The 21,149-nt window shown below is 47.4% G+C and overlaps 1 protein-coding gene across 2 annotated transcripts in view; it reads left to right on the top strand.

Annotated features, from left to right (window-relative positions):
• The first annotated feature begins 12,009 nt into the window (after window positions 1–12,009).
• LOC144127936 (uncharacterized) overlaps window positions 12,010–21,149 on the top strand; it is a 71,533-nt gene continuing 62,393 nt past the window's right edge. Inside the window, exon 1 of one of the 2 annotated variants that reach the window (XM_077660949.1) lies at window positions 12,010–12,272. In XM_077660949.1, coding sequence (XP_077517075.1) covers window positions 12,233–12,272 — 40 coding nt within the window. In that variant the 5' untranslated portion in view covers window positions 12,010–12,232. The remainder of the gene's footprint in view (window positions 12,273–21,149) is intronic. The other variant, XM_077660948.1, reaches the window with a different exon arrangement.

The following is a 21,149-nucleotide window of genomic DNA, read 5'->3' as shown; positions in this document are numbered from 1 at the left end:
TACTACACCCACTGCAGGGCAAAGGCCTCTCCCATGTCTCTCCAATTAACCCTATCCTTTGCCAGCTGCATCCACCCTTTGCCTGCAAACTTCTTAATCTCATCCGCCCATCTAACCTTCTGCCGCCCCCTGCTACGCTTACTTTCTCTTGGAACCCACTCCGTTACCCTTAAAGACCAGCGGTTATCTTGCCTTCGCATTACATGCCCTGCCCAAGCCCATTTCTTTCTCTTGATTTCGACTAGGATGTCATTAACCCGTGTTTGTTCCCTCACCCACTCTGCCCGCTTCCGATCTCTTAACGTTACACCTATCATTTTTCTTTCCATGGCTCGCTGCGTTGTCCTTAACTTAAGCTGAACTCTTTTCGTTAGCCTCCACGTTTCTGCCCCGTAGGTGAGTACCGGTAAGATTATGCTGTTGTACACTTTCCTCTTGAGGGAAATTGGTAAACTGCCACTCATGATCTGCGAGAATTTGCCATATGCGCTCCAACCCATTCTTATCCTTCTAGTTATCTCCCTCTCATGATCCGGATCAGCTGTCACTACCTGCCCTAAGTAGACGTATTCCGGCACCATTTCTAGGCCCTCGCTGCCAATTGTGAACTGTTGTTCCCTTGCTAGGCTGTTGAACATTACCTTGGTTTTCTGCATGTTAATTTTTAGACCCATCGATCTGCTCTGCCTGTCTAACTCGTTGATCATGATTTGCAGTTCACCTCCTGAGTGACTCAGCAAGGCAATGTCATCAGCAAATCTCAGATTATTTAGGTATTCTCCATTTATTCTTATTCCCAACTCTTCCCAATTCAGGCCTCGAAATACCTCCTGCAAACATGCGGTGAACAGCATTGGCGAGATCGTGTCTCCTTGCCTGACGCCCTTCCTTATTGGAATTTTATTGCTGACTTTATGGAGGACTATAGTAGCTGTGCAGTTGCTATATATATCTTCCAGTATTTTGACATAAGGCTCTTCTACCCCCTGATTACGCAATGCCTGTATGACTGCTGAGGTTTCCACTGAGTCGAATGCTTTCTCGTAATCAATGAAAGCTATATATAGAGGTTGGTTATATTCTGCGCATTTCTCTATCACCTGATTGATAGTGTGAATATGATCTATTGTAGAATATCCTTTACGAAAGCCTGCCTGATCATTTGGTTGATTAAAGTCTAACGTTGCCCTGACTCTATTAGCGATCACCTTAGTAAATACTTTGTAGGCAACGGATAGTAAGCTGATCGGCCTGTAATTTTTCAAGTCCTTGGCGTCTCCCTTCTTATGAATTAAGATAATGTTTGCATTCTTCCAAGCTTCTGGTACAGTCGAGGTCATAAGGCATTGCGTATACAGGGTGGCTAGTTTCTCTAGCACGATGTCCCCTCCATCCTTCAACAGATCTGCTGTTACCTGATCCTCCCCAGCTGCTTTTCCCCTTTTCATTGCTTCTAAGGCTTTCTTTACTTCATCTTTCGTAACTGGCGGGATGACGTATTGCTGTGCACTGCTGTCTTTCTTATTAGCGCTCTGATTACATTGGCTACTGTACAGGTCTGTGTAGAACTCTTCGGCTACGTTAACTATCTTATCCATATTGCTAATGACATTGCCCTGCTTGTCTCTTAATGCATACATCTGGTTTTTACCTATGCCTAGTTTCCTCTTCACTGTTTTTAGGCTACCTCCGTTCTTTATAGCATGCTCGATTCTCTCCATATTAAACTTCCTTATGTCGGCTACCTTGCGCTTATTTATTAACTTTGATAGCTCCGTTAGTTCTATTCTATCGGTAGTGTTAGATGCCTTCATGTTTTGGCGCTTCTTAATCAGATCTTTCGTCACCTGAGATAGCTTCCCGGTATCTTTTCGAACTGTCCTACCGCCTACTTCTACTGCGCACTCCGTAATTATTGATGTCAGGTTATCGTGCATTGAATGAACATCAAGATCATCTTCCTCAGTTAAAGCCGAGTATCTGTTTTGCAGCGCTATCCTAAACTCCTGTGCTTTCCCTCTTACGGCTAACTCGTTAATGGTCTTCTTCTTCGCTAGCTTCTTCCGTTCCCTCTTCAAGTCTAAGCTAATTCTAGACCTTACCATTCTATGGTCGCTGCAACGCACCCTTCCGAGGACGGCCACATCCTTAATGATGCCAGGTTTAGTGCATAGTATGAAGTCGATTTCATTTTTAATCTCACCATTGGGGCTCTTCCAGGTCCACTTCCTGTTTTCTCGTTTGCGGAAGAAGGTATTCATGATCCGTAAATTATTTCTATCCGCGAATTCGACTAATAGCTCTCCCCTGCTATTTCTAGAGCCTATCCCATAGTCACCTACCGCGTGGTCGTCAGCCTGCTTCTTGCCCACCTTCGCATTGAAGTCACCCATCAGTACAGTGTACTGCGATTTTACTTTATTCATTGCTGATTCTACGTCCTCATAGAAGCTTTCAACGGCCTGGTCATCATGGCTGGATGTGGGTGCGTAGGCCTGCACCACTTTCAGCTTGTACCTCCTATTCAGCCTAATTACTATAGCTGCTACCCTCTCGTTAATACTGTAGAACTCCTCTACGTTGCCAGCTATATCCTTATTAATGAGGAAACCCACACCTAGTTCTCGTCTATCCTCTAACCCGCGATAGCACAGTATGTGTCCGTCCTTTAGTACTGTATACGCCTCACCTGTCCTCCTAACTTCGCTAAGCCCTATGACATCCCATTTAATTCCCGCTAGTTCCTCGAACAGCACTGCTAGGCTAGCCTCACTAGCTAATGTTCTAGCGTTAAACGTTGCCAGGTTCAGATTCCAATGGCGGCCTGTCCGGAGCCAGAGATTCTTAGCACCCTCCGCTGCGTCACAGGTCTGACCGCCGCCGTGGTCAGTTGCTCTGCAGCCGCTGGGGACTGAGGGCCGAGGGTTAATTGGTTTGATCATAGAAGGTTGTGGCCAAGTACTACACCAGGGTGGCCAAATCCTGTTCTGGTGAGTTAACATGTATAGGACTGTACATATTGTTACGTGCTTTGCACGCACGGGGGTTTATTCAAAGAGGGGACCGGTCGAAGCAGGATGGAAGCAGGAAGCCTAGCAGCGTCCTTCAGCTCTCTCTTTTTCTTCCTCTCTCTCCGCGGGTCAGTCCTTCATCTTCTGCTTCTTCCGTCGAGGTTCTGTGGAAGCACGTTACATTTCCCTCCTCGCAGACGATGCCCGTCGGGCGAGTTAAACAGACCGTCTGGGATGGAATCGCTTGAGGCGGGCTACATGCACCACCTGAGATTGGCGTGACCGTCGACCACTAGCAGTTAGTCGTGCTATAACGTAATTAACGTCACTTATGCACTCCAACACAACAAATGGTCCAGTGTAGTGGGATAGCAGTTTCTGACACAGACCACGCTTGCGTAGAGGGGTCCACAACCACACAATGTCACCAGGAACATAAAAAACTTCTTGGTGTTGGACGTCGTAGCGGTTCTTGGAACGCTCTTGCGAAGATAAAATTCGAACGCGGGCAAGCTGGCGAGCTTCTTCAGCTCTGCAGAGTGTGGTCGCAAGAGAAGGTTCATCGTGGATGAAAAATGGTAGCATGGTGTCAAGGCCGCAGCGAGGCGAGCGAGCATAGAGCAGGTAAAAGGGGCTGTAGCCAGTTGTCTCATGTTGCGCGGTGTTGTACGCATGAGTGATGAACGGGAGTACGCCATCCCAGTCCTCATGATCTGCAGCGACGTACATGGCAAGCATGGTGGTGAGCGTACGATTAGTGCGTTCTACCACACCGTTCGTTTGGGGATGATATGGCGTGGAGTGGCGAAAACTGCAGCTGCCGAGTTGGAGAAGTTCTTCAACAACGTCCGCTGTAAATTGACGTCCACGGTCGCTAATGAGAACTGCAGGAGGGCCGTGCCGAAGAATGACGAATCGAAGTAAGAAGTTAGATACTTCAGACGCAGTAGCAACTGGTATCGCGGCTGTCTCACAATAACGGGTTAAGTGGTCTACGCACACAAGAATCCATCGATTTCCTTTAGAGGATCGTGGGAAAGGTCCAAGGAGGTCAATGCCAACTTGCTCAAACGGGGCTGTTGGAGGTGTGATTGGCCGCAATTTGCCCGGTGGACTTGAAGTCGGCAGCTTAAAGCGCTGGCATTGCACACAGCTGGCTACATAGTGCTGGATGGTTGAACGCATGTTAGGCCAGTAAAATCGTTGTTGTGTGCGGTGGAGTGTGCGTGTCACTCCCAAGTGCCCAGACGTGGCGTCGTCGTGCATCATTTCAAGAACTGTGATGCGTAGGCTTTCGGGTACGACAAGAAGCATGCGTGCTCCTCCAGAAGCGAAATTCTTCTTATAAAGCAAACCGTCGCGAATGCAAAAAGTATTCTTTACAGAATCTTGAGCGGCATCAAACAAAGAGGTTAATGTTTGGTCCTTGCGTTGCTCAGTTCGAAAAACTTGAAGATCGGGGAAGGCTTGTGAAAGTGACGACAAGTATTCATCAAAGTTGTCTGCGTCGTCCTCAGTCGTTAGAAGCGGCAAACGGGAAAGACAATCGGCATCTGAGTGTTTACGGCCGCTTTTATGCACAACAGTGAAATTAAATTCTTGTAGGCGCAAAGCCCATCGAGCAAGCCGGCCACAGGGGTCACGAAGACTCACTAACCAGCAAAGCGAGTGGTGGTCGGTCACGACGGTGAAAGCATTCCCGTACAGATAGGAGCGGAAGCGCTGTACAGCGAAAACAACGGCGAGACATTCTTGCTCAGTAACCGTGTAATTTCTTTCGCTCTTACTCAACGAACGGCTGGCATATGCTACCACGTGCTGATCGTGACCATGGCGTTGTATAAGTACAGCGCCGATACCGATGCATCAGTGTGCACTTCAATTGGTGCAGATGGGCAGAAGTGGCGTAGGATGGGGCCCGAGGTCAAAAGAAATTTCAGATGCCGGAAAGCTGCGTCACATTCGCTGGTCCAATTGAACGGTGCATCTTTATGCAGCAAACACGTGAGTGGGTAAGCGATGTCCGCAAACCTAGCTATAAAGCGTCGAAAGTACGAGCAGAGCCCTAAAAAACTCTGCAGCTCTTTCACTGATTGAGGCACCGTAAAACTTTTGACAGCTTCAATTTTCTTTGGATCTGGTCGAACACCTTCTTTATCAACTAAATGACCAAGAACAATTGTTTCACGGTTCCCAAAATGACATTTCTTGGAATTGAGGATAAGGCCAGCTCGTTCCATGCAATCAAGCACAATATCCAGACGGCGGTTGTGCTCACTAAACGTTTTGCCAAAAATTACAACGTCGTCCAGATAACATAAACAAATTTGCCACTTGAGGCCACGCAGGATTGTATCCATGAACCGCTCGAATGTTGCAGGTGCATTACATAATCCGAAAGGCATAACGTTGAACTCGTAAAGTCCGTCTGGTGTAATGAATGCCGTTTTTTCCCTATCTGCAGCGTGCACGGGGATTTGCCAGTAGCCGGATCTCAAATCAATAGAAGAAAAGTATGAAGCGGAGTGCAGACAATCAATTGCGTCATCTATACGTGGAAGCGGGTAGACGTCCTTCTTCGTGGCCGTATTTAAGCGACGGTAGTCAACACAGAACCTCCATGTGCCATCTTTTTTCTTAACAAGGATAACTGGAGCCGCCCAAGGACTGGAGGATTCTCGAATTATGCCTCGCTTTAGCATCTCTTGAACTTGGTCATCTATTAACTTACGTTCAGTGGCTGAGACTCGATAGGGCTTCTGGCGTATAGGAGGTGCGGAGCCGGTGTTGATCGTGTGATGAATACGACTGGTAGGCGGTGGTGTTGAATCGTCTTTGGCAAAGTCGAACACGAACACGTGTTTCAGAAGGAGTTCCACTAGAGTGCGACGCTCGGTTGGGGAAAGAGCCTGATTAATCATAGCCTTAACTTGGGTCTCCATATCTCTTTTCACGTGCTGCTCACTGACAGAGTTGGTTAACGCCGCGACGAAATCTGACACACCTTCCTCGAAACGGGCGAGTTTGAGGCCCCGGGGCAACACAGCTGGCTCTTCAGAGTGGTTCACTGTCCACAGCTCGGTACGGCCTCTCACCACGGGAACGACGCAACGAGGCACGACGATACTCTTCTTAGAGCAGGCGAGTGTCGTAGGCTCTACCACAGCTTCAAAAGATTCGCACTGATTGTGAATAGAGGAAACCCGCACGAATGCTGCAGAGAAAGCTGGTACAATAGTATCTTCTTCCACCGCAAATGCTCCAAAATCCGGTGTCGAGTTATCCACAAGAGCTGAAAGTAACGAAGAATTCAAAGCAACTTCTCCCGTACGACAGTCTAAAGTTGCACCACACTCTTGCAGAAAATCAATCCCAAGAATCACATCATGCGTTGACCGTGGTAGCACTGCGAATTCTGTTCTAAACGTTAGACCACCAATAACAACATCCGAAGCACACACACCAAGTGGAACCAAAGGTTCACCACCGACACCACGGAATAACGCTGCACGGTCACCACTAAACATCACTTTCCTACCTAAACGATTCTTAAACCTCAAACTCATAACGGATACGGTAGCACCAGTGTCCACAAGAGCCATTGTTTTCACACCATCAATAAACACTTCCAGTTTGTTCTTCAACATAAACACGGGCAGAGGTAGATTGGACGTCATCGACTCGCCGGCGGCCTCACCTCCATCGGCCGCGCCTCCTAGTTTCCCGGAGGCGGAGGGGATGCACGACGTCGAGGAGAAGGTGACCGCCGTTGGCGCTGAGGTGGCGGCGTCACACTGCGGTCAGATGCGGGTGATGAACTCCGCAAATTGCTCGGACGGTACGGGTCCCAAGCGGACGTTGGGGGTCTCTGCTGCGCGGTGTGCAGTTGCCCGTAAGTATTCGCCGGGGGTTGGCAGTCTTGAGAAGTTGGGAAACGACGGCGGCAATATCTAGCGATATGCCCTGCAATGCCACACCGGTAGCACAAAGGTTGAGAGCGCCAGCGACCGCCATAAGAGTCCTGGCGAACAAAGTCGCGACGTTGGCTGAAGCCAGGATCTCGCTGCTGACGAACCACGTCTTCTGGGTAGGTGGGCCTCCTTTCTGTCGGCTGGTGGCGATAACGTTGGGCAATGTTCCGATCGTCCATGGCCAAAGTGCCGTTGGGTGGAGCCCACGGAGTCGACAGGGCGGCAACATCTTCCTCCGGTGCAGAACTGTGCCGCAGATATTGTGTGTGGCAGAAGGTATCCCGGGATCTGGACAATTCCTCGCGCACAATCTCTCGAATCATATCAGCCATAGAATTTGGAGGACTGGCTTCAACACTGGCTATAGAGGTGACATTGGCCAATCTTTCGAATTTAGGGGTGATTCGACGCAGCTTAAGAGCTTCAAATGTTCTGCAATGTTCTATAACGTCAGCGGTGGTGCTCAGGCTCTCTTTGCTAATCAGGAAATTGTAAACATCTTCCGCAATTCCTTTTAGAAGGTGGCCGACTTTGTCTTCTTCAAGCATTCTGGAGTTAACTAGCTTGCATAACTTTAAGATGGCTTCGATGTATGCCGTGCAAGTTTCTCCGGGTACTTGCGCGCGGTGAAGCAATGTCTGTTCCGCACGCTTCTTCTTTGCCGATTCATCCCCAAAATTTTTCTTTATCTCGGTCGTAAAGGTAGCCCATGAACTCAGTGTATCCTCATGATTGTCGAACCAGTCAAGGGCAGTGGCGGCAAGGAAAAACACAACGTTAGCCAGTTTAGTAGCAGCGTTCCATCGATTGTATTTGCTCACCCGCTCGTAGTGTTTCAGCCACTCGTCAACGTCCTCTTCAGGTTTTCCAAAAAATGTGCGGGGCTCTCGATAATGTGGCCAGTTGTTCGCTGTGGATAGCCCGGGTTGCTCAGCATTGTCGTCTCCAGGCATGTCCGATGGCAGTGGTGGGAAGCCTGCGAGTCTACGGCTCCTTCGGTAGATGGAATGCTCCGTGGTCGATACCCGGCACCTCTCACCAACCTGTTACGTGCTTTGCACGCACGGGGGTTTATTCAAAGAGGGGACCGGTCGAAGCAGGATGGAAGCAGGAAGCCTAGCAGCGTCCTTCAGCTCTCTCTTTTTCTTCCTCTCTCTCCGCGGGTCAGTCCTTCATCTTCTGCTTCTTCCGTCGAGGTTCTGTGGAAGCACGTTACAATATAATACATCTGTTCGTGATTTTGTAATACGATTTCTCATGCGTGCATTTTTATTGTATTTAAGATTCGATTATTTTAGTGTTGCTGTAAATATACATGTCTTTGTAATCTTTTATTGCGGAAAGGTATTCTGTTTCCATGATTTATTTTCTCGTGCTTGTTCAAGTTTTGTAGTGAGCACATTGCTTTCACGTCTGAATATATGCAGGCATTCCTTTGCGTTTGGAGTGCAGTTCTGATGCACAGAAAGCAGCAACTGCATAGATTTGCAAAATCGTCGTGTCTGATCGAGAAGCGTCTTAGTTGTACATTTTCACTAAATTCATTTTCGTCTTTCTCAACTAGCTGCAATCAACTTGTTCAGTGCTGTGATGTCATGCAACTATATTATATGCAAGAGTGGCAGATCGGGCTAGTTGGTAATTTTCCATAATGCGATACAGCGCGAATAAAGACGGGGACGAAGCGAGACAAGACACCACAGCGCTGTGGTGTCTTGTCTCGCTTCGTCCCCGTCTTTATTCGCGCTGTATCGCATTATGGAAAACTATTTTATATCTGGCTATGAATTGTTCTTGTTCCGCCACTGTAAAAAACCAGGCTCAGTACACCTGTGAATTTATATTGCAAAGAAACAAATAAAGGAAGAATATCAACAAATTAATATTGCGATGTGTTCTTATCATAACGAGTGCCGTGAAGTGAAACCGTCGAGGTCATCTCCGGACCGATAGCAATTACTATCCCATTTCGTCGGGAACACATTCAGCCTGACCTTCCTGAAAATAAGAAAAATGAAACCTTGGAAGAACAGAGGTAAGCAGTTGGCCTTTTTTCCCGAAATTAAGCGCGCTTTCAACTCCCTGATTTCCTTCTAGAAGCCTCAGTCATTTCTTTTGTGCCTTACATCAGCAGCCAAGCGGTGATGCATAAAAAAAGGGGATACTTACGCGATAATGCCACAACAAACAGCGCGCCTCTCCGATCGGCCCCCCTTAGCCACGCACCGCGCGCAGCGGCAACGCGCTCGCTTCTGCTCCAGGAGTCTACGCCAGCGCCACAACGCGGCAACCGCTTCTAAAGCCTCACGGGGAGAGCGCCGCTTTTGCCACTACACCTCCTAGAACACTAGGTCCGTTCGATTCGCCTGCACTTCGTGAACTGGTTCTCGCGGTGCTGCACTTCGCCATTCGTTTCAGCGATGCAAGATGGCGCTGTCTGCACGACGCCATTCGTTTCAAAAAAAGTGCAGACGTTGTGCACGTCTAGTTCAGGAAAGTGCAGGAAAACTGTGCACCTCCTCAATGGTCGGTGTCGAAATGGTGCAGCTGTAGCCGCCATGGAAGCAGACGACGGCTTTCGCGACGATGGCTTGCGCTTTGCGATGAACGGCGGACATACTCAAATTATTCCACTCGTCGATGACAACAGTGCCTCACACGGGCCCGCCGACTCTCATGGAACGTGAGTGGCCACCCGACAAGGCGACGACGGAGGTGGGGACGGCGGCCCTCGCCGGCACCTTGCATCTCTCGACCATCGTGCTCACGACGGACCCGTAACCGGCGTCTATCGATCCTTTCTACTTATAAAGCCGGTTATGTTAACTAAAAAGTAAACACGTGCATGCAGCGCATGATGCACGTTGTTGCAACAACCGCTTAGCATGCAAGTCGGCGCGCGTGCACCTCAGTCGTGTACAGTAAAAGAACACTCGTGCGTTTCGCTTAGCTGCCGCAAGGTTGCATTGAAACTGAATCATGGCAACACTTCGCTGCGATGTGCTGTTTGAAAATTCTTCACGCGGTTCGGGATGTTGGCGGCCGTTGATTTGGGCGCCACGCTACTGGCTGCAATTTGGTGGCGACGCCAAGGCTAGCACTCGACCATTCGTTTTGGAAGTAAGCAGCACTTGAACTGCTGGAACTGGCGCTGCACGCTCGCGGCACCGCTGCGGAACATTACAGAACTGGTGCAGGAGTGCAGGCGAATCGAACGGACCTACCGTATCCATGTTCAGGAGGCATTACTTCTATCTCTACCGACAGCAGCGCCGTCGCATCGTCAGCGGTGTTGCCTCTCCGGCGCTACCGGCAAGGTAGATGTACACTGGTAGCGAAGGCTCCATAGACGCCCATTGGTTCAAAAAATGGCGGCTCGTGGGCACTCCAGCGCCCCCTGGATTTTGGGGGGCAAACTACGCAAACGTGACGTAGAATGACGTCACGCGTACGTATGCTTTTGGCGCGAATTATAAAGCGGTCTTTCTGTAGAATCCGCGTTTTCGAGCCCGTACCTCTCGAAGGTTGCTGCCTTTCAGCGCGCCCCAACCTTTGCCAGTCAAATGTGCTCGAGTTCCTGCTAGTTATGGCCTTGTTAATGTGCAATTGGGAACGCAATAAAAGTGACTGGTAAAGGAGGGGCAGCATAGAAAGGCAGCAACACTTCCAGACACTGCTGGCGAAGCATGCATGATTCGTAGTGCAAATACTGGTGCTGGTACTTTTGAGTACAACATGATATGATGCAAGGTATGATGCACAAAGCACTGGCTCAAGTGCACAGTTCGCAATAGAGTGTACGGCAAGTATGGTTTTCATAGTTTCATATTCATTGTTTATTGCAGCAACCAAACAAATACAGTCACAAAGCACACCCTTGGCACACACAAAAAAAAATACATGTCACAGGCAGCACAAGCAGTATTGTTTAATTTGGCTAATCATCTCAATAGTCACAGTGCAGATAGGAAAAAGCCCTGAAGTGCCACGAACGTTGTCAGTTAGGAAATTGAAAAGTATAGAAAACAATGCTACGACAGCTTCAATTGAAGCAAACATAACATGACATAAGTAGGCGCATCAACACAGACCATAGAGCACACTGGGATTATTCTTCACATTTAATTTCTTCAGCTGAAAGAATATAGCAGGTGCGTTTACATCTGCAAGGCAATGTTAAAGCCAGCTTTAGCACCCTCAAACGTGCTCAACGTAGGAGCAAATACCATACATTGAAAAAGACATGAAGCCAAGTACGCACGAACGGGTTACAGCTATGAAACACAAGCGAACAGCCCGGCGAAACCATATCGAAGCTATCGCGCATACCTAGAGCAGACGACACACCTGTGAAAGTCCAGCGGGAATCGGTGTAGCGTGTCACCAATGGTACTATCCACGCTGTCGCAGTGTACCGCCTTGGTGTACCACGGAGCATCGTTTCTTCACATGCCGTAAGCTCATCTTGAAATGAAGCGCTAAGCGCTTCAAAAGAAGAGCGCGAAGCGTGCAAAGACGGAAAAAGACTTCGCACTGGCCGCACGCCGAAGGAAACGACAAAATCGAGAAAACTGCCGCAGCGGTGCAGCGGGGTGCAAATCTTACCGAACGGTGACAAAGAAGCGACGTGCAAGGACGACGAAAACTTCGCAAAAGGAGCATTTTGAGACCGGCGAGCTAAATTTATACGCTTTACCAGGCGCGCCATCGCAGACAGCTGGCGATAAGAAATCGCCACTGTGGCCGGGTTAGCCGGGTATCGAAACAAGGCCTGCAAAGACGCGCTGTAATGCACCGCACACTCATGAATAGGGGGCAGGTCAAGAGTGTTGCAAAAATACAAAATTTGCCAGTTTTTAATAAAATGACTTACCTCTTTCATAAAACAAGGTGCTAATATATTTTTTTTTCTATTCGCAGATTACATTCCAATTTTGTAGCTTTATCATTTCTTTACATGAGTGTTTTGCCCCCATCCTCTGGTTGTGCTGCAGTCGCGCTAAACCACTTTTCGGCCCAGCCTTCGCCACCACTTTAAATCCGCCTTGCTACCGGCGCTCCAGTGCTTACACCATAGTGTTTGTGGCTCACTGGCTCGCACCTCCCAGCGGTAGCCCCGTCTCATCTGTGCTCGTGCTTGTCGCTGTAGCTATAGCGCTCTTGAGCGTAAAAACACGGCATACTTTTGTAAGAGCAACGTTGTTAAGTCAGTCACAGTTTGAGCCGCGCCCACAACTACGGACGGCGAGTATGCTTCGTCTTCTGGCCGTCCGGCGTCCCCACCAGCTTGGTAAGGGTCGCCTTTACAAACTGAATTGCGAGTTTCGTTTACCTTGTTTTCGCGGCCGGCACGGACGCACGCATCAAAGGGTATGTCCCTGTGCGTGGCCTTGTCCCGTGCGAGGAGACGACTTTCCCGAACGGTAGCTGCGCTGTTGCGCCAGTTGCGCTTTGATCGTGGCGTCTGCTCAGCGTCAGCGCTCGATCGTTTGGCGGGTAAAACAAACACTTCTTCTGGCGTTGTGGGCGGTAGGGTTTTCCGAAGGAATAAAATGAAACCATAATGCACATTTTACAAAATTAAGAAACCTGCAGAGTTCTGAAACAAGTGGGTTAGTTGTCAACTATATATACTAAGCGCACGCACCTTTTAGATTTCTCCGAAAATTTATGCAAAGATCAGAGCTCCACCTCTTAGACAATTTAGCCTATGCAAGCTTTCCTGAACATTTAGGACACAGCTTAGGTTTCTACTTTTGTGACTGATTTGTGACCAGAGGTGTGACTTGGAATGTTTCTACCTGCTGCCACAGTGGTGCCCCTTCTAAGGCATATTAAGAACCCAGGGGCGGAAAGAAGACAACACGGGCATTGACTAACAGCATTAATTCATGGCACTTGTGTTCTCTTTTCTTTTCGTCATCATAGTCACACTGCTTTTAATGTGCCAAACTTTAGTTTTCCTCACTACCTATCGAGTGGGTTACGTGCTTTGAGATACATGTGAGAAACACTTCATACTATAAATTTTTTGAATTCGGGTTTATATAAAGAAGGCTGATTTCACAGGGAGTCTGGCCTGAAAATAATGCCAGCAGTTCTTGTCTGACTTTCGGATGCATTCATTATGAGCATGCTTATCGTGTGATGCCCTGTGACAGAGGAGAAGAGACTATGCAGGTTGCTCAAGCTAGGTTTCGAATGTAGCCATATGGTCGCAACATGCAATCACAAAGTGAACAAGGGAGGGGAAAGCCTCATGGTGCTTGCCAACGTTTTGACGAGAGGACTTGTCTTTTTCTGGGCAAAGTTTTCAACATTGGCGGGTTTTAAGTAGGGTCTTCACTCTGAGCAGGAAGGCCCAGTAATGGGGAAGGGGCTTGAAGTGAGAAGGGTGTTAGGATGGGTAGGGTGAACGTTGTTCGAGCATGATGGCTGTTAAACAGGTTGAACCGGTTGACCTGCATGACTGTAAAAGAAAAAATGGTAGAGCACTGCAGTGTGCTGCATTGGAAAAAGCAACTTTTCTTTTGCAACTCATCATTGTGACGTGACACTTATCATGTGACCTGGATGATGTCAGCAACTTTTTTTTGCATGTCATCGTTGTCTAACATTTATCATCATCATCATCATCCTCAACCCTACTACACCCACTGCAGGGCAAAGGCCTCTCCCATGTCTCTCCAATTAACCCTATCCTTTGCCAGCTGCATCCACCCTTTGCCTGCAAACTTCTCAATCTCATCCGCCCATCTAACCTTCTGCCGCCCCCTGCTACGCTTACTTTCTCTTGGAACCCACTCCGTTACCCTTAAAGACCAGCGGTTATCTTGCCTTCGCATTACATGCCCTGCCCAAGCCCATTTCATTCTCTTGATTTCGACTAGGATGTCATTAACCCGTGTTTGTTCCCTCACCCACTCTGCCCGCTTCCGATCTCTTAACGTTACACCTATCATTTTTCTTTCCATGGCTCGCTGCGTTGTCCTTAACTTAAGCTGAACTCTTTTCGTTAGCCTCCACGTTTCTGCCCCGTAGGTGAGCACCGGTAAGATTATGCTGTTGTACACTTTCCTCTTTAGGGAAATTGGTAAACTGCCACTCATGATCTGCGAGAATTTGCCATATGCGCTCCACCCCATTCTTATCCTTCTAGTTATCTCCCTCTCATGATCCGGATCAGCTGTCACTACCTGCCCTAAGTAGACGTATTCCGGCACAATTTCTAGGCTCTCGCTGCCAATTGTGAACTGTTGTTCCCTTGCTAGGCTGTTGAACATTACCTTGGTTTTCTGCATGTTAATTTTTAGACCCATCGATCTGCTCTGCCTGTCTAACTCGTTGATCATGATTTGCAGTTCACCTCCTGAGTGACTCAGCAAGGCAATGTCATCAGCAAATCTCAGATTATTTAGATATTCTCCATTTATTCTTATTCCCAACTGTTCCCAATTCAGGCCTCGAAATAGCTCCTGCAAACATGCGGTGAACAGCATTGGCGAGATCGTGTCTCCTTGCCTGACGCCCTTCCTTATTGGAATTTTATTGCTGACTTTATGGAGGACTATAGTAGCTGTGCAGTTGCTATATATATCTTCCAGTATTTTGACATAAGGCTCTTCTACCCCCTGATTACGCAATGCCTGTATGACTGCTGAGGTTTCCACTGAGTCGAATGCTTTCTCGTAATCAATGAAAGCTATATATAGAGGTTGGTTATATTCTGCGCATTTCTCTATCACCTGATTGATGGTGTGAATATGATCTATTGTAGAATATCCTTTACGAAAGCCTGCCTGATCATTTGGTTGATTAAAGTCTAACGTTGCCCTGACTCTATTAGCGATTACCTTGGTAAATACCTTGTAGGCAACGGATAGTAAGCTGATCGGCCTGTAATTTTTCAAGTCCTTGGCGTCTCCCTTCTTATGAATTAAGATAATGTTTGCATTCTTCCAAGCTTCTGGTACAGTCGAGGTCATAAGGCATTGCGTATACAGGGTGGCTAGTTTTTCTAGCACGATGTCCCCTCCATCCTTCAACAGATCTGCTGTTACCTGATCCTCCCCAGCTGCTTTTCCCCTTTTCATTGCTTCTAAGGCTTTCTTTACTTCATCTTTCGTTACTGGCGGGATGACGCATTGCTGTGCACTGCTGTCTTTCTCATTAGCGTTCTGATTACATTGGCTACTGTACAGGTCTGTGTAGAACTCTTCGGCTATGTTAACTATCTTATCCATATTGCTAATGACATTGCCCTGCTTGTCTCTTAATGCATACATCTGGTTTTTGCCTATGCCTAGTTTCCTCTTCACTGTTTTTAGGCTACCTCCGTTCTTTAGAGCATGCTCGATTCTCTCCATATTAAACTTCCTTATGTCGGCTACCTTGCGCTTATTTATTAACTTTGATAGCTCCGTTAGTTCTATTCTATCGGTAGTGTTAGATGCCTTCATGTTTTGGCGCTTCTTAATCAGATCTTTCGTCACCTGAGATAGCTTCCCGGTATCTTTTCGAACTGTCCTACCGCCTACTTCTACTGCGCACTCCGTAATTATTGATGTCAGGTTATCGTGCATTGAATGAACATCAAGATCATCTTCCTCAGTTAAAGCCGAGTATCTGTTTTGCAGCGCTATCCTAAACTCCTGTGCTTTCCCTCTTACGGCTAACTCGTTAATGGTCTTCTTCTTCGCTAGCTTCTTCCGTTCCCTCTTCAAGTCTAGACTAATTCTAGACCTTACCATTCTATGGTCGCTGCAACGCACCCTTCCGAGGACGGCCACATCCTGAATGATGCCAGGTTTAGCGCACAGTATGAAGTCTATTTCATTTTTAATCTCACCATTGGGGCTCTTCCAGGTCCACTTCCTGTTTTCTCGTTTGCGGAAGAAGGTATTCATGATCCGTAAATTATTTCTATCCGCAAATTCGACTAATAACTCTCCCCTGCTATTTCTAGAGCCTATCCCATAGTCACCTACCGCGTGGTCGTCAGCCTGCTTCTTGCCCACCTTCGCATTGAAGTCGCCCATCAGTACAGTGTACTGCGATTTTACTCTATTCATTGCTGATTCTACGTCCTCATAGAAGCTTTCAACGGTCTGGTCATCATGGCTGGATGTGGGTGCGTAGGCCTGCACCACTTTCAGCTTGTACCTCCTATTCAGCCTAATTACTATAGCTGCTACCCTCTCGTTAATACTGTAGAGCTCCTCTACGTTGCCAGCTATATCCTTATTAATGAGGAAACCCACACCTAGTTCTCGTCTACCCTCTAACCCGCGATAGCACAGTATGTGTCCGTCCTTTAGTACTGTATACGCCTCACCTGTCCTCCTAACTTCGCTAAGCCCTATCACATCCCATTTAATTCCCGCTAGTTCCTCGAACAGCACTGCTAGGCTAGCCTCACTAGCTAAAGTTCTAGCGTTAAACGTTGCCAGGTTCAGATTCCAATGGCGGCCTGTCCGGAGCCAGAGATTCTTAGCACCCTCCGCTGCGTCACAGGTCTGACCGCCGCCGTGGTCAGTTGTTCTGCAGCCGCTGGGGACTGAGGGCCGAGGGTTAATTGGTTTGATCATAGAAGGTTGTGGCCAAGTACTACACCAGGGTGGCCAAATCCTGCTCTGGTGAGAGAGTGCGTTGTCGGTTCTGGTCACCGAGATAAGGCCGCACTCCAGGCCTGGTTATGCAATTCCATCGACACGCGGATTTTTTTTTTTTTTTTCAACCCGGTGGAGAATTGCGCGGCACCAGGATTTGAACCCCGGTCCTCTTGCACGCGAGGCGGATGTTCTACCTCTAACATTTATACACATCCCCAATACACTTTACCATCGTACACACAACATGTTCACTTCGTGCTCCTCTAACATGCTTGAACTAACAACTCTTTATGGCGCATGTGTTGCGTGCCTGCCTGGCACACAGAAAGCCAGGGTTCGAACCGCAGTGCCGACAAATTTCTTTTTTCGAATGATGATTTTCGTGCCGACACACACACTGATGACACTCTCCGCTGACAGGTCCTGTACATGCCACTCATGAGACAAGAAATGCTTTTGCATTAAAAAAAAATACCAGCTCAGCTCAAAGGAATCCGGGGTTGTGGAGCATCGAGAGGTAGCGAACTTGGGCTTGGAAGGCTGTGTGTCCAGCTTCGACAGGTGGCTGCTTTGACCTGAAAAACTCAGATAAGGGAATAATGCAGCATGGCTGAATGAAATACCTGGGGGTGAAAAAAAAAAAAGAAATTGAAGACAAAAGCAAATGGGGGGGGGGGGGGGGGGGGGTGAGTTCAGGGAAAGCTTGAAATGAAGGGAGGGAAAGGAATGCAGAAGCCAAGGGTTCCTGAGAAATGACAGCAAGAGGTGCAGGGCATAAGGTAAGCATAAATTTAGCAAACAGAGAGAGAACAAAAACAAAAGGAATATGTGGTTTAGGGGGAAAGGACTGGTTGGGGCAGAGCGATAGGGTGAAAGAAACGATAAAGTGGCGTTATGAAGTACTGGGAAATGCTCTGGCCATGCGCAAGACCTTATTTTCAAGAATTATGCCAGTGCCGGAATGCACCTGAGAGATTCTAAGTTTACTTTGGATATGTTGATCCCTGCTGGTTGTAAGGTTTTAAATTTATGGATTAGGAATGCTTCTCTGTATTTTCTGTCCCTTGCAGATTTGAACCCTGACTAAAGAAGGAACAGTTTAAGTTCATCGAAGAGTTGACGATATTGATTAAAGTGTTCCAACACTGCCTTCTGTACGTTCCTTGCTGTGTCAACTGTAGTACCATTCTTGAAACCTGGAAAGTCATTAACCTCCCCTAGAAGCTATAGGCCAGTAACCCTTGCAATCCCTATCGCCAAGTCTTTTGAAAGTGTCCTGAATATAAGGTTAACTTTTGTCCTTGAATCCCGTGAATGTCTTGACATCCATCAATGTGGCTTTAAAAAGGCGTGCTGAACAACTGGCCATCTAGTTCACCTCGAAAATACAATCTGAGAAGCTTTTATGCACAAACAGCACTGCCCTGCTGTGTTTTTTGATCTGGAGAAGTTGTACAACACAACCTGGAGGTTTAAGATTCTTCGCGACCTAGCAGAACTTGGCATCCGTGGCAGGATGTTGAATTACCTGAATGACTTCCTATCCAATCGTTCATTTTATGTACGCCTAAGCTGAACCCTCTCGAGAAACTTCGTTCAGGAGAATGGGGTACCTCAGGGGTGTGTTTTAAGTACAACACTATTTATGAAAATTAATTCCGTAGCCAAAATAATCCCAAAGTCCATTATGCATTAAATCAACGTTGACGGTCTTCAAACAGCCTGCACATCCTGAAACGTAGCAACATGCGAGAGACAAATACAGGTGACAATAACTAGAAACATGGGCATATGGGAATGGATTCCCGTTTTCCACACAGAAAACAGTGGCTGGTGGCTGTTCTGTTCTTGTTGTAATGAGATCTCTAGCCAACTTCACCTTGCATCTTAAAGAAACCGAGATGCCTGTAAAAAAGCACAAATTCCTAGGCATTACAGTTGACAAAAAAAACGCTCATTTCTGTCTCACATAAACACTCTTAAGAAGAGGGCCTCATGGTCCCTGAACATACTCAAAGAGAGAAGGAGAGAAAAGTGGTAGAGGAAAGGCAGGGAGGTTAACCAGAAGATTGTTCCGGTTGGCTACCCTGCACAGGGGGAGAGGAAAGAGGGGGGCGTAAAAGAATAAGAAGTAGAGCAATGTGGTCTGTATCTAGCACGACAATGACAAGCGCACTGAAAGTCACAGGCCGCCCCAGCAGTAGCCTGCACACCTTGAGGGCTGCCGAACACTGCGACCTGCATAGAACAGATCTACAGTCCTCTATCACTGACACGAGGCAGACAGGCAGCGCAGACGTTCTAGTGTGCGGAAAGGCTGCTTGCCGTTGCGGCTGAAAATATTGATGACAACGTTACATATCCCTACTTCTTCTTGGAACTCTGAAGCTGGAGGATGCGTTGTGCCAGCTATTGGACAGCTACAAGCACTGGATTCAACAAATCCAGCATCTGCAGTGCATTCTGTGCAGCTGGCATGTGCAGGCTGGAAAGCAGCACACACATGGCATTCACGATTGGCTTCAGGATTACAATCACTTGCTCGTCTGCGACTTGGGCCGGTTCCTGACCTACTACCCGACCATCAGTAGGCTTAACTCACTGGGAGGAGCGTGGTGACTGTTCTATCACTGAGGGTGTGGAGTGCTTCGGGAGCAATGGCCAAGTCACTTGCCGGTCCTAGTCTTGGACAGGAGTTGGGCCTTGTGCTTGATTAGCAATAGGCTCAGGACTCTCGGTACGCAATATGTGCTTGCTCACTGCGGGTGTCTGTAGCTCAGGCTGGAATGGCCAAGGCCCATCCGTGACAACCGTCCCTGCCTCGCCAGTTATATGGCTCCCGTTCCATAAAGTAGTATGCGGAGGAGGAGGAGAAGCTGGGGAAATTCTTGGACGATCTTTTCCAATGCTCACGACACTTTTAGAAGGCCTGTGATGAGGGTGACAACGTCGTTGCACCTTAGCGGTGGCTTCTCGGTGCATCGAATTGTCTCTTGCCATTTTTTTAAGTATCGCCCGTTCCCTTTTCAGGTGGGGACAATCGTTTGAGGCAGCACAAATTTACTGCTCTGTAGTATGCTCTACTTTAGATTATGGATGTGTAGTCTACAGGTCAGTGAGACCATCCTACCTTAAGCGATTGGATCCTGTACAAAACCTAGGACTGCGCCTCTCAACAGGCGTATACAGAACGTCCCCCTAAATAGTCTCGGCATCGAAACCAATGAACTGCCCCTTACTGATAGAAGAACTATGCTAACATGCACATGTTTCCTGAAATTTTAGAGGCCCGTGTACTGTCCGTTGTCAGTGCACGTTAAAGAACCCCAGGTGCTCGAAATTTCCAGAGCCCTTCACTATGGTGACCCTCATAGCCCGAGTCACTTTGGGACGTTAAACCCCCATAAACCAAACATATTTCCTGAAAATCTGCTCTCTGCCGAAGCACCTCTGTTATTCGATAGCTATAATGTGCACCTTCAGAACACTGTTCAGCAACAAACCCCAGTCATTCAGACCTCTACTTCTCCTCTTCGAGGGTAGCTGCCAAAACTTGGAAATGCTGGACATCCTTCCTGATGTCGCCTTAAGGTACAACCTGCTGCCTCCATAGAACAGCCTTCCCATTGCATGTGACGTCAGATTAACACATCCTTGGAAAAAACACACCACATGAACACTTATTACAGGAATACCGGGCACTACAAGAAAAATATGTCGTTTGCACAGAACTATACACTGACAGCTCAAAAACAGCAGATTATGTCAGAAGTGCAGTAGTACAAGTAAAATGGCAAGAAATAGGCTGCCAAACTGTGCATCCATTTTTGCTGCCTAATGTTACAGTGTGGGTATCTGTAGGCAGATTAATAAGTAACAGTATTGAAATCAGCATTCCAAAATGCCGTGATCTGCTCACGGCATTCCATTTCAGAAGTGCAGTCGGTCCCTTAGTTGGAAACATTATGCATAATATAGAAAAGGTCGTAACACAGGGACATATGATTAAAATTCTGCTGGGTGCTAAGCCATGTTGAAATAGATGGGAATGAAAGAGTCGACTTATTTGCTGAACAAGCTTGCAGCCTTGAGGTCAAGAAAGCCAGAATGCCCCTTATGACTGCATAAAATTAATACACAGTAATATGAAGGCTAAATGGCAGGCAACTTGGGGTAACGAAATAAGCAACTAACTGCTTCTTGTAAAGCCTGTCCTGGGGAAATGGAAGACCTGCATGCAACAGGAACATTTTATAGCAGTAATTTTATGCCATTTCTATATTCGGCACACACATCTTACACACAGCTTCCTACTGACAAAACTAGTGAAACCTGTTTGTGAAAAATTTGGAGATGAACTTACAGTAAATCACATCTTATTCTCATGTGTGAAAGTTGAAAAACTAAGGAACAAGTATTTGACCCACTTTTATAGTGAAACCATTTCTTTACACCCAATGTTGCTCTTGGTTGAAGATACAATTGTTGACATATCTTGTGTTTTAACTTTTTTAGAGAGGTATAGCTTTTATTGTGAATGCATCCCTTTTCACCGA

Source organism: Amblyomma americanum, chromosome 4 (genome assembly GCF_052857255.1).
Source record: "Amblyomma americanum isolate KBUSLIRL-KWMA chromosome 4, ASM5285725v1, whole genome shotgun sequence".
Taxonomy (NCBI): domain Eukaryota; kingdom Metazoa; phylum Arthropoda; class Arachnida; order Ixodida; family Ixodidae; genus Amblyomma; species Amblyomma americanum.
Note: the sequence above shows the minus strand (reverse complement) of the source record. Positions and strands in the feature narration are given on the sequence as shown.